The sequence below is a fragment of the Candida parapsilosis genome, contig 005569 (assembly GCF_000182765.1).
Source record: "Candida parapsilosis strain CDC317 annotated contig 005569".
NCBI classification, from domain to species: domain Eukaryota; kingdom Fungi; phylum Ascomycota; class Pichiomycetes; order Serinales; family Debaryomycetaceae; genus Lodderomyces; species Lodderomyces parapsilosis.
The window spans coordinates 752,921-768,466 of NW_023503278.1; the positions used below are offsets into that span (position 1 = coordinate 752,921).

The window sequence follows — 15,546 nt, forward strand, 5'->3', positions numbered from 1 at the left end:
TTGGTTATTAGATCTGGGATTGTGTTGCAGTTGTGTTGCGAACTGAATGTCTTTAAGTTCTCGTTGCAGTATGGACATTGATACAATAGCGAATCATCGGTAGCTTGGCTATATCTGTCGTGCTCAAACTCATCATCCATTTGGAAGATATCTTCTTGGTTATGCGTGTCAAAATGATCCATTGTATGCTGTTTGACTGGTATTCTAATTTGGTATATAGGGATATGACTTGGTTGAAAAGTGAATTGATGCTGAAGGGTGGTTGAAAAAGTGGAAAATAAATCTGGTGGATTCCTATCACCTTATATATATATATATATTTATTCAAAGTATGTCTGGTGTCTGTTGTCTATTTGCTGTGTAAATTACACAAAATGCACAGGAAACAAAAAAAAAATAAATAAAAATAAATTTTGTGTGTGTGTTGTGTCACACTGTGGTGGTTGTGGTTGTGGTTGTGGTTGTGAGAGTGTGTGTGAGTAATAGTTATGAGCAACGCACGTGATACCACGACATTGTGGAACTAACTGACTGACTCATAGTACTACTCCCTACACGGGCACCTGCTACACAGTATTCTAGATTCACACAGTTTTACATCTGTACACACAATTTGTCAACGATGTTGTTTCTATTGCAGTAGTAGAAAAGAGTAACTTGTACTGTGGTTGTGGTGTCAACAGATGCAGCAACAGCAGCAGTAGCAGCAGTAGTAGTAGTGGTGGTGGTGGCTCCTATTCCATTGCAGAAAATGTCTCATAGAATCTGCACATAGTTGCAGTCCCCTAGACTTGCTCTACCCAGTTCTATCTCTCTCTATGTACCTTGTCTACGTGGCTTTCCGTTGCTCCTATTATCACAAACACACAAACTCTCTATCTATCTCTCTATCTATCTCTCCTATCTCGGATCTTAAAGTGCGAGGAATCGGTATTGCCAACAATTTGTTTTTTTTTCTTTTTTTCTCTATTCCAGCCAGTGACGTATTTGCGCACTATTTCCGTGGTAGCAATCTTTGTGCGAAGCCCCGTATGAGCAACATTTTTATTACCGCAACACGGGGCGAGGATGCAATGCCGAGACAGAGAAAGAGAAAGAGAAAGAAAAACCATGATTGGGTCTCTTTTTTTGTTTGTTTCAAACGAGTCCATGGGCTAACAATACTAGTAGGAAGCCACACTATGGGTCTCTTATCTCTTGCTGCCTCCGTCTTTTTTCCTCTTTTCGTACATTCCTTCCCCCTTTATCTTGCGCTTAAATTCCATAATCGGAAATTGAGGATAAAGCAGAAAATGCAAAATAACCACGTGCAAACTTTTAGAAAACGTGCCAGTGAAAACCCCAAACTTTGAAAATTACCTATTTAGTGAAATTCATCAACTTTTGAACTTTGAAACAGCAAAGACACGACATTTCTCTCTTTCTATGCCTTACGTCACTACAAATTATATAGAAGAAAGTGTCTGACAGTTTGGGAAAGGGATGCCACCTAATTGTGGCTTGTCCCTTTTTGCCCAGTGCTTAGAGGCGATAAGGAGAGCATAGTACAACGAATCCTGTTTCATCTATGGCATTGACTCCTTTAGGTCCATCTTTAAGCTGCCAGAGCAAGGAGGTACTCTTGAAGTACTCTTGAGGTACTTTGTCTGTGCTGTCATCCCCTGTCCCCCCTCCCCCTCCTATTCCGTTTGTGGTTGTCTATTGCCGAGTAGAGGGGATGGTTTTATATGCAGTTTAACATCCCCTTCCATGTAAGATTTACGACTCTGCAACGAACAACACAAAATCTACAATATGTCCTACATACAACCAAATAGTCTAGAACCGTCCTGCGTTGCAACAAGATCCAGACCAGGCTCGGCCGGATATTTGTGCGTCCTGTCGCCCCCTGCAAGTATCAGCATCCAAACAGTCATGCCTAGATAGTGAACACTGCCGAGGATGTTTGTTTTTTCTTGCTTTTTGCTTTTTTTGCGGCAAAACTCTGGCAATTATGAACCCCCTTTTGAAATTGAACGGTTGACGAGAAACTTGAGAATCTCTTTGCTATTCTGGAAGCATGCTCTATGTACGGAAACACCAACACAGAGATGATTGTGTCAGAAAACAATCGTCAAATCCCGTAGATACAGTTAGAGCCTATTTGCAAGCAAGCAGGAAGCATCCGATAATGGACTTTAATGCAATGAACCTAGGCATTTATGTCGAAGTTCTATACGTCCATATCCATAATGAAACGATATTTTTTAAAACCAAACCCCACTTCCGCAACACACTTACATCACAGGTTGGACATTCATGTAGCTTAGATATGCTCCTCTTGCACTCTTTACATCACTCGTTAGTTGTGTTTCATGTTGCATTCGATAATGTGTATTCTGTAATTACAACACTGAATGTGACACACCATGTGGCAAAAAAAAGTCCTAGCTCAGGGCACTTCCGCATATCTCTTCTCCACTTAATCAATATGGTTGAAAATGCCAACGTCTACGTGTCGGGCATTTTCATCAATAGTCCTGGCAGAAATGATGACAGACGTGGATATGCTGGTGTTGCTATATCGTGCCCGGTTTATGGAAATTTTACGAATGTGAATTCAGAAGAGCCATTACAATTAAGCATATGGTCACCCCAGCAAGGGCCAAAATGTGATCTATAACTAGAGGAATGGAAGCTATCATTGATCGTTTCGCAAATCATGGGGCTGCAAGAGGTATGCAGTATACGCTTGTTTCTGATGACTTAAACGCGGTGAAAAATATTCTTGAGAGGGGACCCTCATCCAAGAGGAAATACGACAAGGACTTTCAAAAGTGGAGAAACAGTCGCAATGACGCAGTGTTGGACGCAGTGTTGGACGCAGTGTTGGACGCCGACTTGATACAAAAGGCGGTGGAATTGTACAAAGAGTGCATGGAAATAGTTGAAAGATGCGACGGCTTGCAAGAATATTTGAACTCGTTTACAAGCCGATGAATACTAGAGATTAGAGATTTTGGGTGCGGTATAGCGCATGATTTGGCTGAACAAGCAGCAACCGTTGAGCAAAGACGAGGGCAAGGCTTAGATGACTATCCTGAACCAGAAGACGAGTATTTTACTATCGATGGAGGTTTGATTGGAAAAACTACACTGGGGTACTGTTTTCTTTAGGTAAATATATATGGCGATTCTGCGTTTATGTTATTAACTCAAAAACTCTATTGAATTATTTAGTTTCTTGTAGTATTAGCACACGCCACATTGCATAGAGAGAAGGCCACATCCTTTGTTTTGTATCCTCTATAAACATCTATGGTTGGTGACGCGTGAGGAGAGGCAGTACTTATCAGCACATGCGATTGGGTGATCAATTTGGAATAGTGGCAGTTTAGTGTACTTTCCGCAATTCTCGATGAATTTATCCTGTAGGAGTGAGTTACTTTTGCAACCCCTCCTACATACTTAACTTGAATTCTTCGCACGAGTATAGAAGATTACTACACGTCTTTAAACAAACTACCTTATGTATAGCTCAACAGGCTCAAGCCCCAATCAATGACTAAATGGACCATGCTATACACTTCCGCTTTGTTTAGGAATGTAATAACAGAACTGACAACAAAAATGGAGTCGCCACAGCAGCTATTAGCTGTGGTTAGGACGACAGCTTCAACCAGTGTCATTTGTTAAGGGACCTTAACAAAAATTCCATATTCGTAACCACACCAGCGAGGGCAAAACTTTGGGCCGTGGTTATTGAAATGAGGGAGATATGGAAAAGAATTGATCATTATGGCTATTATCGTTGTACCCTATTAACTATCGTTGTCGATGACAAGAATGTGGTCAAGTATTTTACGAAATGGAGTCCCTCCTATTTAGCAAAACTTGGAACTCAACACAGACATTGGGGAGGTAGCTGTGGTCAGAAGATTCAAGATGCAAGACTTTCAAAGGAAGCCACGAAATTGAACAAACGAATCACGCTGGGTTTTGCTTTTGGTTAGCCAGGCCAATTACTGCTTGTTTATCGGAAAATGAACAAATCTATCCGGTTGCAGTGTTGGCATATCACTTTCCAAGAAAAGCAACGGAAAGAGCCAAGATACCAGGTACACGTGCTCCACATCTTATGCGTGAGTGGCTAGTATAAACCCCAAGATGCATAATTACAAGGGGCATCACTACGGTCCACTTTTTCCACGACCTACTCAAGAGGCTACATGTTTGGATTTTCTTGTAGGAGCAGTTTTCCATTGCGGTGCAATATACCTCATCTTTCGTATCATGAAACGGCTTTTTAATTAATCTGCCTTAGTTGGCGTCTATCAGCTTATAATAGGAAGATATTGTGACTTGATAATATGTCTTATCAACTGTTCTTCCACTAGAGTCTCTGTACAAGTAAACATAACTTTTAGGGTAACTCCGTCCCCTATTGGAACTCTTCACGAATTCTTGTGTTAACCATGTGAGCACCTGGACACTACCAGGCTCACAAACACATTGATTGCAAAGCATACCTACCCTCAGAACTCCCTCAGAACGTTCAACTAACATTGCCACAAAAACACACCAAAACTCATTAATAAAGGACCTCTTATCTCCCATGATTGAGCTAGGTTCACACAGACAGCCAGTAGCATAAATTACTCAAACACACGAATAACCACATAGACCATATAACTTCACTTTCGACATCATGTTGCTTGATTCATAAAATATTCCTGAAAAAACTAGGTTGGTTGCAAATCATCAACACAAAATATATATCCACTCAAGTAGTTGTGTATTTTAATAGCAATGTGCAAGAGCCTTGTATTAGATATTTCAACAGATGACTCTAAAGAATACTGCTCAGGAGCGTACCCTATTCGGCCCACTCGGGTTGCACTTGAGCCTTAATTGCGCGTCGGGATTAAAATACATCGAGCTTTTGTTCTCGGACAATTTTGCCGCGCAGATTGAAAAGATAAAGAAAAGTAAAGAAATCCAAAAAAAAAAAAACTGGAAAAAAAAAGGAAAAATCGTCAGATCCGAACCATTTGTAATTGGAAAGAGTGCCAATATTATTTTCAAAAGCTCCTCCTCGGTGGCTCCGTTACACTCCACATGGCTACGAACCAAAGAATTGCATTGGATGAGTACCAATGGGACATCTTACTAAGAATTGTGGCTTATTCTGGGATCGAGAACATCGCACAACTACTTACCCCTGAAAATCGACTATTCCTAAACCTGAATGAACAATTGAAACGCGCAATCAATCGTGTGATTAGTGATGAAGATGGACTACAGTACAACAATCGGATCGATAGGTACTCCTTCTTGCATATGTACTTGAGAACACCAAATTGCATTGACAAGACCCAATTGAAATTTCTCGACAATGAGGATGAATTCCTCATCCTTTATAACTACTGCGTGGAGGAAAACTTACCAACAACGTTGAATATAGCCTACTACATGTGGACTTCTACCGATATGGTTGAATTTAGAGACCTCGTATCCAAGTTGAGAGCAAGCACAATCAAATTCAATATAGAGCTCGAATTTGACACAGGTTTTCAATATCTATTCAATGGTCAACAATTTTTTGAGTCATTAACCACTATTGGAAGTCAAGTTAAATCCCTTGTCATTGATCAGTGTAACGAGTCTTTTGGCATAGACATGAAGTTGTTCTCCAACATGGAAAATTTAAGCTTGCACTTTTGCTCCGCTTCCTCCGTAAACAACTTGCAAACCCTGAAGCTCAAACTGTTGATGTTCGAATGCACCGGTTCTGAAGGTGCCAATCACCTAATTGATGCGTTACCACCGACATTAGAAACTTTCCAAGCCAACGCTCACGTGATCTTCTTGATTTTAGAGAGAGTGAATGCAGGAGAGTTACAATTGCCTCAACTAGAGACAATAACATTCTGGAACGAAAGGAGGAGAAGGTTGCTGATGCCCCTTGAATTTCTCAAACGGGCAATATCTTCGTCGACAAAGCACCTAGAGCTAAAGAGCCTTATATACACTCCTGAAATTTCCGGTGAGGTGATAACATTGTTGGAGAAAGCTTCCATGCAAGGCATGAAGTTGCAACTGCTCTCACTTAATTTTGGACTAGACAGACCATTGTCTGTATATCCAACGAAAAGTCTAACGATCACCAAAATGGACAAGCCAGATATTCTTGCTCACTTGCAATATCCACCAACGTTGAAGCGACTTGACTTGTCAAACAACTCAATTGAAGACCTATCGCTTATCATACCAGCTCTTCCACTCGGTCTTGAATTCATCAGTTTCGAACACAATCCAATTAGTTGGAGCACATATTTACCAAACTTTGCAAAATTTGCACAATTAAATTATCTCAGGTTGATGAATACACACATTGGTAAGCACTTTCTGCGGTTCCAGTTTCCCGACTCGTTGGAGATTTTGTCCCTTGAAGTGAATCAGATCGAGTCCATCGATCATGTGAAATTCCCTAAAAACTTGGTCAATTTAGGTATTGGGTCAAATAAAATCAAGGTGGTGTATAAGCCTAGATTTCCCCCAACCATTCAAACGATTCATTTCACTGAGAATAACATATCGAAAGTTGATCTTTCTACTAACCATATTGGTCAGCCATTACAAATAACCACATTATATTTGAATTACAACAGAATCACCAGTTTGAAGAATGTTAAATTGCCTCTGAATTTAATCATTCTCAATTTTGACAATTGCTGCATCGAAACATTGCTTGACACCGAGTTTGGTAAGACGATTGAAGAATTGAGCTTTAGTGGATGTGAAATAAAGGAGTTGAAGAATATCACATTTGAGAGTGGATCTCGGTTGAAATATCTTTGTTTATCGGGGAACCAACTCAGAAAAATGGACTTAATACCACCACAATCTGTAACCAATATCAACTTATCCTCGAATGGATTTACAAAGATTCCTCCTCAGCTAGCAAATTTGCGGCATTTGAAGTACCTAAGCCTTGCTCAGAACAAACTTCGAACAATAAACTTTCTGTTTCAAACTAGTAGCTTAAAGGAATTGGAACTTTCATACAATAGCATCCACAAGATTCAGTTATCATTCCCTCAAAATACTAATACAAATCTAAGGCTGATCAGCTTGAGCTCTAATGAACTATCCCGATTCACAATAAAATCGATTGGCCATGACGATGGTAAAAAAGTCAGGCATAATAAGTTTTCTGAGATTGACTTGTCCCAAAATCATATTATGCAAGAAGAAATCTCCTCTATTATGGAAAAAATGCCAACATCTACTCAATGTTTGTGGTATTACAAAGACCTACAATCAGAGTCCCAATTTGGAGATGATTTCGTTTTGAACACTTTTCCAGGTGGCTTTTTAGTCAAGAAGCGATGCGATGTACCAGCCATGACTTAATTTTGGGGCCTTTTATTTAGCACTCAGCTGTATAGCTACATAGGAGATCTCTAAAGCACATGCTATTTCGCAACTGCTAACGCCGCAATGGTGCTACCATTTCCTCCCCGCAAACAACTTTGACAAAATAAGATGATCATCGAATAATTTATTCAAAGATGGAACCAATTGAACATCAATGAGGCTAATTTATACACCGCTCTTTATATCCCTTGCTACTTTATCCCAAGCACGACAGTTCCACTTGGACACTGGGTCCAATGCTGTGTGTTTCCAAGTATCGAACCCAACAACTGTTGAGATTACAAGAACATTAGGTACTGAACCAATTCCAATAGCAATCTTTGAATATGGAAACAGACATTCGTTAAAAAACTTGCCCAATTTTGACTTTTTGGTCACTGATGCAAAGTTAGATGAGTATTTTGAGTTTGGTGAGTTTACTTTCTCTAATGGCTCACCTACTGCATTTAACACAAGCTTGGGACAGAAGTTGGAGTTTGACGTGACATCGACCGTGTGGTGTTTGTACACGCCGAAAGTACTGTCATATGAATACAAAGTTGATGTTAGAGAGTACGGGTATTATGAAAAATACGATGATTTATGGTGGTTGGTTGTAAACATTGTGGTTAGTTTGTTTTTTGCTAGGTTGTTTTACTTTGGCTCCAATCCTCCAATTTTATACATGGCTGAAGTAAACTTACAATTGATTAAAGTGGCAGTGTTTTTATTCACGACAATCTTGGTGGTTTTCAATTTAAATGTTGCAAAGTATGCCGATTACATTTCAGCAAGTTTGGACGATGTATTTACCATGTTGTTTCTTCTGGGTTATGGACTCACGTATGCAAACAGGCAAGACTATAACGTGAAAAAAGTTGCATTTATTACTTTGCTATGTGTAGTACCGGCTTTTGGAACAAGGTATTTTGACTTGAAGAACAACATACAATACATTTCGATCAACAATCAGCATTATAATGTGGTTCAAGGAGTAATGGGGTCAGAAGTTTATGATGGGCTTGATAGAGTAGCAAGATTGACACAGGAGAATATGATCAATAAGTTAAGTGGAGTTGTTGCTCTTCTTTTTGCAGTTTCAAAAATTATCAAGATTGGCTCTTATGTATATGCTATCAAAAAGACGTTGAAACTGTTGACAGTGGTGAACCCAATCGCAAGGCCATACTACATTGGGACCATCATTATCTGGCTATTCCTTTGGCTGTTAATCAGTGTTGCATTGGCTCCAGATATGTTTTACAATTTTACAAATGTTACAAACTATGCAAAAGTATTGAAAGAGTTTTTGATCTCTTATAGACAAAGAAAGTTTATTACATTTTTGTGGGATGAATCACACTGGATTGTCTTTTGGTTGATCTGGTATTTCGGTAAAGGCATGTTGAAGGAGGAAAAAGTTGATGTAAAGGATCATGTAGATTAGTTGTATTGTTTTTTTAGATCTTCTCCTTTTGTACACAAAGATTTGTTTTTGTTTACAATTTGTTTCGAAAAAGGTTTGGTGAAAGCTCAGCAACAAAGGTATCATCATTATTCATCATGGACTCGCATACTCCTCAAAAGAGACCATTAGAAGAGGTTTCTCCAAACATACCGTATTCTCCTTGTAAAAGGCGAGCGTCACTTGGATTTGAAATGGCCAGTATTCCAACGATCACAAACCAGGGTAACGGGTCAACAAAAGGAACTAAACTCCCAAAACCTTTCGCTGCGGCGAGCTCCAACTTCACACAGTCATCCGAGGTGAACGATTTACAAAGCAGGATATTATCTATACAAGAGAGACTATCGAGAAAACCTCCAGTTTTTACATCAACCCCATTTGAATATGCACCAACAACAACGCAATCACTGACTGGTTCAAATGATCTACAAGAGACACTCTTTACACTCAGTCAGGAGTGTCGAGAGAAGCACAGGAAGTTGGAACATCTCACTGAAGAATTGAGCAGATTGCGTAGGGTTTATCGCAATTATCAACAAAAGGTTGAAATGACAACGAGTGAGATCCGCAATGTTCAAGCGAGATTGGAAGATATGGAGGAGGAGATCATCAACAATGTTGCTAATGAGGAGAAGTTAATCGACATCAAATTGAAAGAAAATAGTATAAAATTGGATGTCCAGTTTACTGAAATTGAATTTGAAATGACACAAGAGGTGCAAGAGGTGAAAAATTTCGATTACACTGAATTGGTTGATGAAATTGAAGAATTGAAACAAACTGAGTTAAAATTGAAGGAGGAAATTAAGCAACAACTGGTGATAAACGATCAGAAATATAATGAGGAAATGGAGAAATTGAGGCAGATATTTGAAAAGAAGAAACACGAGTTACAACAGCAAGAGGCAAAATGCAATTTGGGCTTGGAGCAGTTACAAGGGGAGCTTGATGCAATAACGAAAGAGTATGAATTCAGACAGTCTGAACTTGAAACCGAGAATCATCGCGTAGAGAAGCTTAAACGTCAAATTAGCGTTATTGAAGAAACGATGAATAACTATGTCAATATCAAAAAAGAGACTGAGATGGAACTCGCTAAGGCCAAGCACATTCTTGATGAGAAGAAAGCTCAAGATAAAGCAGAACAAGAGGAGTTTGATGGTGTTTACCTCGAATACAGCTCTCTTAATGACAAGGTTAAAAAACACGACGAACATCGGCGAATTTTGGAAAATTCAATAATGGAATATCAGGGTAAGATAAGGGTATATTCGATTGGTAATGAGAACGAATATGGAAACATTTTCAACAAGCTTTTTAATGAGAATACACCCGCTTCTTTTATTATTGACGAATTTGCTCATTTTACCAAGAGTATAGTTCATGGGACAAATGTTGGCCTCATTAGTCAATATTTATCTGGTAGTTGCATCATTCTTCAAACTATGCATAATCTACTAACCACCCAAACCCAAGCCACAACTTGGCAACTTCAATTCGAATATCAAGCGATGGCAATAACCAAATCTATTGATTTATTAACTGGTTCAACATTTTCCCATGCAAATTTATTTGAAAGCCAAAAAATGCGTATTGATAATGATGAACTTGATCGAGTTAATTGTATAATCAATGGATTGGAGGTTACAAATGATGTGATTGTGCATGTGATTACTGTGGGTGGAGTTAAAAATAGTAGGACGTTTGAAAGTCGACTAGTTGTTGTTGATATTTCCAAAATCGAAACTAATGAACAACTGAATGTGATGCAAAAGTTGATACACAATGATAAACTGACATATTTGGATAAGGTGTTAAAGTGGGTTTCAACAAAGAGTAATCCTTTGGTAGTTTCCCAAATCAACGACGCAGAGACATTCAATATATTAAAAACAATCAATTCAACCAATGTTGCATGCAAGAAGAAATGAAATAGAAATAACGTGTAAAGGTATACATTTTATGAAGTTCTTATAAGAGCAATGCGTAGCTCTTTTCTCTTACATAGTCGAAATCAAATCATGCAAGACCCATTTCAACTCGTCTGTGGTTCCAATATGGGCATCAGGGCGTGGCAACGGTTGTTGTTGCGGTTGTTGTGGTTGTTGTTGGTGATGTTGTTGCTGCTGTTGTTGTTGTTCTGACCTCTTGCCCTCGACGGACTCATCGGCTTTGCCATCATTGGAACTACTTTGGCTTTGCGCAGTGGTTGGGTCAGTTATTGTAGCTGCACCAGCAGATGATACTGGAGTACAGTTGGACCCATTTGCTGCAATTGCAGATGTTCTATTACTAGCAATTGGTGCTGTTGTTGCTGTTGTTGCTGTTGTAGTTTGAGTAAACTTCTTTTGCTCTTCAAGATACGATGCCGGTTTTGGAGGTAACTCATAATTTAAGCTTTTACCCTGAGCATCATCATTTTCGAGCAAAACGTTGCTCAATCTCATTTTCGGTCCACATGGTTCAATTATATGGGGAAACATTTCAAATGTATCGTACATGTCCTCCACTGATAACACAATGTCCTTGTTTTGAGATGAATCTGTAAATGAGTGTGGTTTAGAACTCGACCCATTGGCAATTCCATTTACATCACCATTTTCAAGGGGCACATAATCATTATTAGTGTACTTGTTTTTCCTATACTTTGCCACATCAATAGCACTTTCAACAATGTTTTTCAAGTGAGATTTTAACCCTAGGAGTAGTACTTCAATTACACCAGGATTTAATCCTCCAGTCAACCCGTGTTCTCGCATCGTCATTAAAATCTGTTTCGAGAGTGTATCTGCGTCAGGAATCTCATAATTTTCAGTTGCAATGGGAGCGTTGATACCATTCAACACATCTTGTTGCCATTGTACCAAGTTGTTTACTTGTAATTGTTGTTTTTCTTTATCCTGAATCATAGGAATTTTGGGTAACAACGTATGACGAGTCAAAGTGATACCAGCAGTCAACTTGTTTCGTTTCCCACTATCTCTGGTGATGTTTTTGATACGCCTTCTCTCTTTAATGGGTAGTCCCATAATGTTTTGCTTAAATTTCTCATACTGAGTACTTCGTACATTCTTATTGACTTTGGAAAACTTTTTATTCCAAAACAAAGCCAACTCATTGGGTGCATCCAAGGGTCCATCTTTCAAAGAGTTCGCAAAATTTAGCATCAACAATTTGTTATGATATCGAAACAAGTTTTGTGGTTTTAAAAGTGGGGTAATTGTTGAAACTAGTTCTGGTCGCGAAAGCTTACCGATGAGAAATAGACTCAATGCTTCATGGTATTTTTCCCAATTGGGACCTAACTTGCTCTGAAACTCTCGTATTAGTCTCTCCAATTCTATCCGCTTACCAGACTTGGCCTTGTGATGTGACTGTGATTGTGACAGAGATTGTTGTTGTTGTTGTTGTTGCGGCGAGATATTTGCGGGGGAACCACTACCTCCATTTGACGTGGCCGTTGCGTTTGATACCAGCGTGGCAGTGGTGGTGGTTGCAGTCGCTACCTGAGTACTCATTAACGAAATAATGGGTTGTGTATAATGTGTATAAATTTAGGTGCAAAAAGTTTTCTCAAAAAAATTGATTGCAAAAATTGGTTAAAGTGAAACCAGTGACGTCTTTGGCGTTTTTTGTATGGGGGAGAATATTAAAACGTGGGACAGTAAACTGACAACTTAATATTGAAACGAAAGGTCAATAAAGGTGCTAAGTATGATGATTATGATCAAATATGGCAAATGAAACCTACTTGGTTGATTGATTGAGTTGTTTTGATGAAGTATTTGATGTCTAGTCACAACGTCTCTATTTCTCTATGATGTTGACTTTTTTTTTGTATTGGAGAAAGAGAGTGACAGAGAGAAAGAAAGCGGAAAAGTAAAAAAATTTTGAGTTTAAGAAAACATAGTATGTATGTGTCGCAAAGTTTTAATGTCACTACTTATAACCTGCGACACTTGTTTGATGTCAACACGGCTGAAACAATTTGTACTGATTTTCATAACCATTACGGTTAAAGACAAACCGGTTCTTGCTATTTAGCTTACGGCGCCTTTGATCTCGAAAACTATACACGTATACCCAACGGCAACGTCAAGGGTCCCGTTCATACTGAAAGTATGGAGGTCCCTTCACATTATGTTCAAAAATTACTTGCAACTATAAAGAGACAATAAAAGAGTCCAGGATTATTACGAAACGTGTAAGCTTTTTTCCTTTCTTGAACCAAAAGCCGAAATCATAACTTAGTAATTTCAACCGCCGTCTAAATGTAACAAACGTAAATTCAGGAGATCGGATCTAATCGCCGACGCTACCATCGATCTTCCGATTTTTCAATAATAATTTTCTTCATGATGTATAGCGAATGCCACGCTAAAAGGAAAGTACCAACAGAAATTGATATTCAAGGCCGTTATGGGCAAGCTCGGTCATCGGCATGCTGTGTAAAATTGTCACTCTTCTGTATCAATACAACGGAGACACTATCCATTGAATAGGCTCTGGAATGCCAGCTAGCCCAAGTGGTGCAAACTTTTGAGGTGCACCTTAACAGAAAGGAAAACCTATATTGCACAAAATGCACAATCACATACAAACTTTTCACAAGTTTTGCGGCCATTAACCAGATAATACATTTCGAAAATGCTTTGTTTCAGAGTTAAAGATTTATCAATCCTTTGTGTATAAATAAAGCTGAATTCTCCCGTTCTTGCTTCACTGCTAGAAGTTTATTTGCATTGGATCATCTGCATGAATAACTCAACTACGTCTACTATGCGATACAACGAGACACACATGGACCAAAAGTTACCAAAACTGCAGCAAAGTTCAATTGGCGATGATGGGTCAGCAGCTACTTCATCATATCATGATCTGGGACATAACCTTAGTAATGAAGGTGGTAAAGGTGCTTCCCAACAAGAACCTCAACGATCTATGCCAATTGAACAAGAGCAACCCATGGTGCTGCCATACCTACAACAGTGTGTCTCATTTCACAGCTCTGACTATAAGGAGCACAGGCAAAAGATTTACATTAGGTTTGGGTTGATCATACTTGCAATGGCTACCTTGTTGCTAACTGCTCTTTCAATATATTGGGGTTCATTTTATGAAATTTCCGAGAAAACGAAAGATTTGAAGATGTTGGTGGTGATTGGTGATGAAAGTACTATTGAGGGAGTATCACCAGTATTTGGAACTGCCATGGAGGCGTTGTTAAAACAACCACCAGCAAATTCAAGTGGCGATTGGCATATCTATAAAGAAGGTGAGTTCAAACATTTGGCACAAGATCATGACAACACAATTAGAGAAGAAATTTTGAGACAAATTCACCATCAGTTGTATTGGGCAGCTATATATGTCAAACCCAATGCTAGTTACAATTATCATCAAGCATTAGCCAATGGGGATACAAGATATAACGTGTCTGATGATACCGTTGCTGCTTATTACGAAACAGCCCGTGATTTCATTATAATACCTCAGTATGTGACTCCCCTATTGAAAAAGATTGAGACCCTATGGTTGCATCAACAATCCAATATGATTTCGCAACTTGCACAAAATGTCACTATCAATTCAACACCACAAACGAGCTTGCTTGCTCAATCACTTCAATTCACCATGGTTGACAAACTCCCAATTTCAGATCATGTCTTGGGTGCACCGATGCAATTGGGATTCATCTACTTGATAATTGTTTCATTTTTTCAAGTTAGTTTCTTTGCGGAACCACATCAAAAAGTGGCAAAGACGCCCATCAAAAGACCCCATTATTTGCTTTATCGTTACATTTCATCCATATTGGCTTTCTTCTTTCTTTCATTGATTTTCGGATTAGCATCATTGGCGTATCAGATTGATTTCACTGTCACTTATGGCAAATCGGGATTTTTGGTGTATTGGAGTATAACTTTCCTCACAATGTGTGCAGTTGGATTAGCTAATGAAGTTATGGCCATGTTGATTATTCCAATTTATCCCCCATTGCTTGGGTTTTGGTTGATTTTTTGGGTTATTGTAAATATTGCACCAACGTATAATGCCGTTGCATTGACCAATAACTTTTACAGGTATGGATATGCTATTCCAATACATAATGGTTATGAAGCTACTAAAACGGTGTTTTTCGATGTTTACAAGGGACAATTGGGTCGTAATATTGGTATCTTGGTGGCTTGGGTAGTAATGTTGAGTTGTGTTTTCCCATTTGCCGTTATGCATTTTTCAAAAGCCATGGGTAAAAAGGCTGCTGCTGCTGCCAAAGCCCAATTAGAGGCAGCTAAACGTGCAGAAGAAGAAAAGAATGCTAGGGGTGATGTTTAAATGAGAATGAGAGGATTGCGGGTGTTTTTTAGATAATTTTATAGACAACATTATTACATGCATTTAATTTATCAAGCAGGGGGGATAGATTTGGTAACTAGAATAACAGCTCACGTGTATAAATGGGAGGTGACTGATTGAATTAATGAAGTTTCCCTCTCTGTATTGGACAAAAGCTTTGGGCGGATTATGTTCAAGACCTACATAACATATCACAAATTGTATTGTTTAGTGAGCCCCATCAAGTGGCCTATCTACCAACTTGGGATCAGGATCAACGCTACTAGTCGACCAAATTGCGGTATACCTCTCTAGTTTCGTTCCCCACCTTGTGTCTGTTTGTG

The 15,546-nt window shown here is 38.9% G+C and overlaps 5 protein-coding genes across 5 annotated transcripts; 4 read left to right on the top strand and 1 right to left on the bottom strand. All coding sequences in view use genetic code 12, as the record gives it.

The window, feature by feature from the left end:
- Positions 1–5,097: 5,097 nt before the first annotated feature.
- Positions 5,098–7,395, top strand: CPAR2_103350 (uncharacterized protein; the record flags this gene model as incomplete). Its single annotated transcript, XM_036812364.1, has 1 exon — positions 5,098–7,395. The coding sequence occupies one exon, from the start codon at positions 5,098–5,100 to the stop codon at positions 7,393–7,395; it is 2,298 nt and encodes a 765-aa protein (XP_036663479.1).
- A 178-nt stretch (positions 7,396–7,573) lies between these two features.
- Positions 7,574–8,845, top strand: CPAR2_103360 (uncharacterized protein; the record flags this gene model as incomplete). Its single annotated transcript, XM_036812365.1, has 1 exon — positions 7,574–8,845. One exon carries the CDS (start codon positions 7,574–7,576, stop codon positions 8,843–8,845), a length of 1,272 nt encoding a protein of 423 aa, XP_036663480.1.
- A 116-nt stretch (positions 8,846–8,961) lies between these two features.
- On the top strand, positions 8,962–10,797 carry USO5 (Uso5p; the record flags this gene model as incomplete). The annotated part of the gene is made up of 1 exon (XM_036812366.1): positions 8,962–10,797. The coding sequence occupies one exon, from the start codon at positions 8,962–8,964 to the stop codon at positions 10,795–10,797; it is 1,836 nt and encodes a 611-aa protein (XP_036663481.1).
- Positions 10,798–10,866: 69 nt separating this feature from the next.
- On the bottom strand, positions 10,867–12,384 carry CPAR2_103380 (uncharacterized protein; the record flags this gene model as incomplete). Its single annotated transcript, XM_036812368.1, has 1 exon — positions 10,867–12,384. The coding sequence occupies one exon, from the start codon at positions 12,382–12,384 to the stop codon at positions 10,867–10,869; it is 1,518 nt and encodes a 505-aa protein (XP_036663482.1).
- A 1,261-nt stretch (positions 12,385–13,645) lies between these two features.
- On the top strand, positions 13,646–15,202 carry CPAR2_103390 (SNG1 family protein; the record flags this gene model as incomplete). Its single annotated transcript, XM_036812369.1, has 1 exon — positions 13,646–15,202. One exon carries the CDS (start codon positions 13,646–13,648, stop codon positions 15,200–15,202), a length of 1,557 nt encoding a protein of 518 aa, XP_036663483.1.
- Positions 15,203–15,546: the final 344 nt, after the last annotated feature.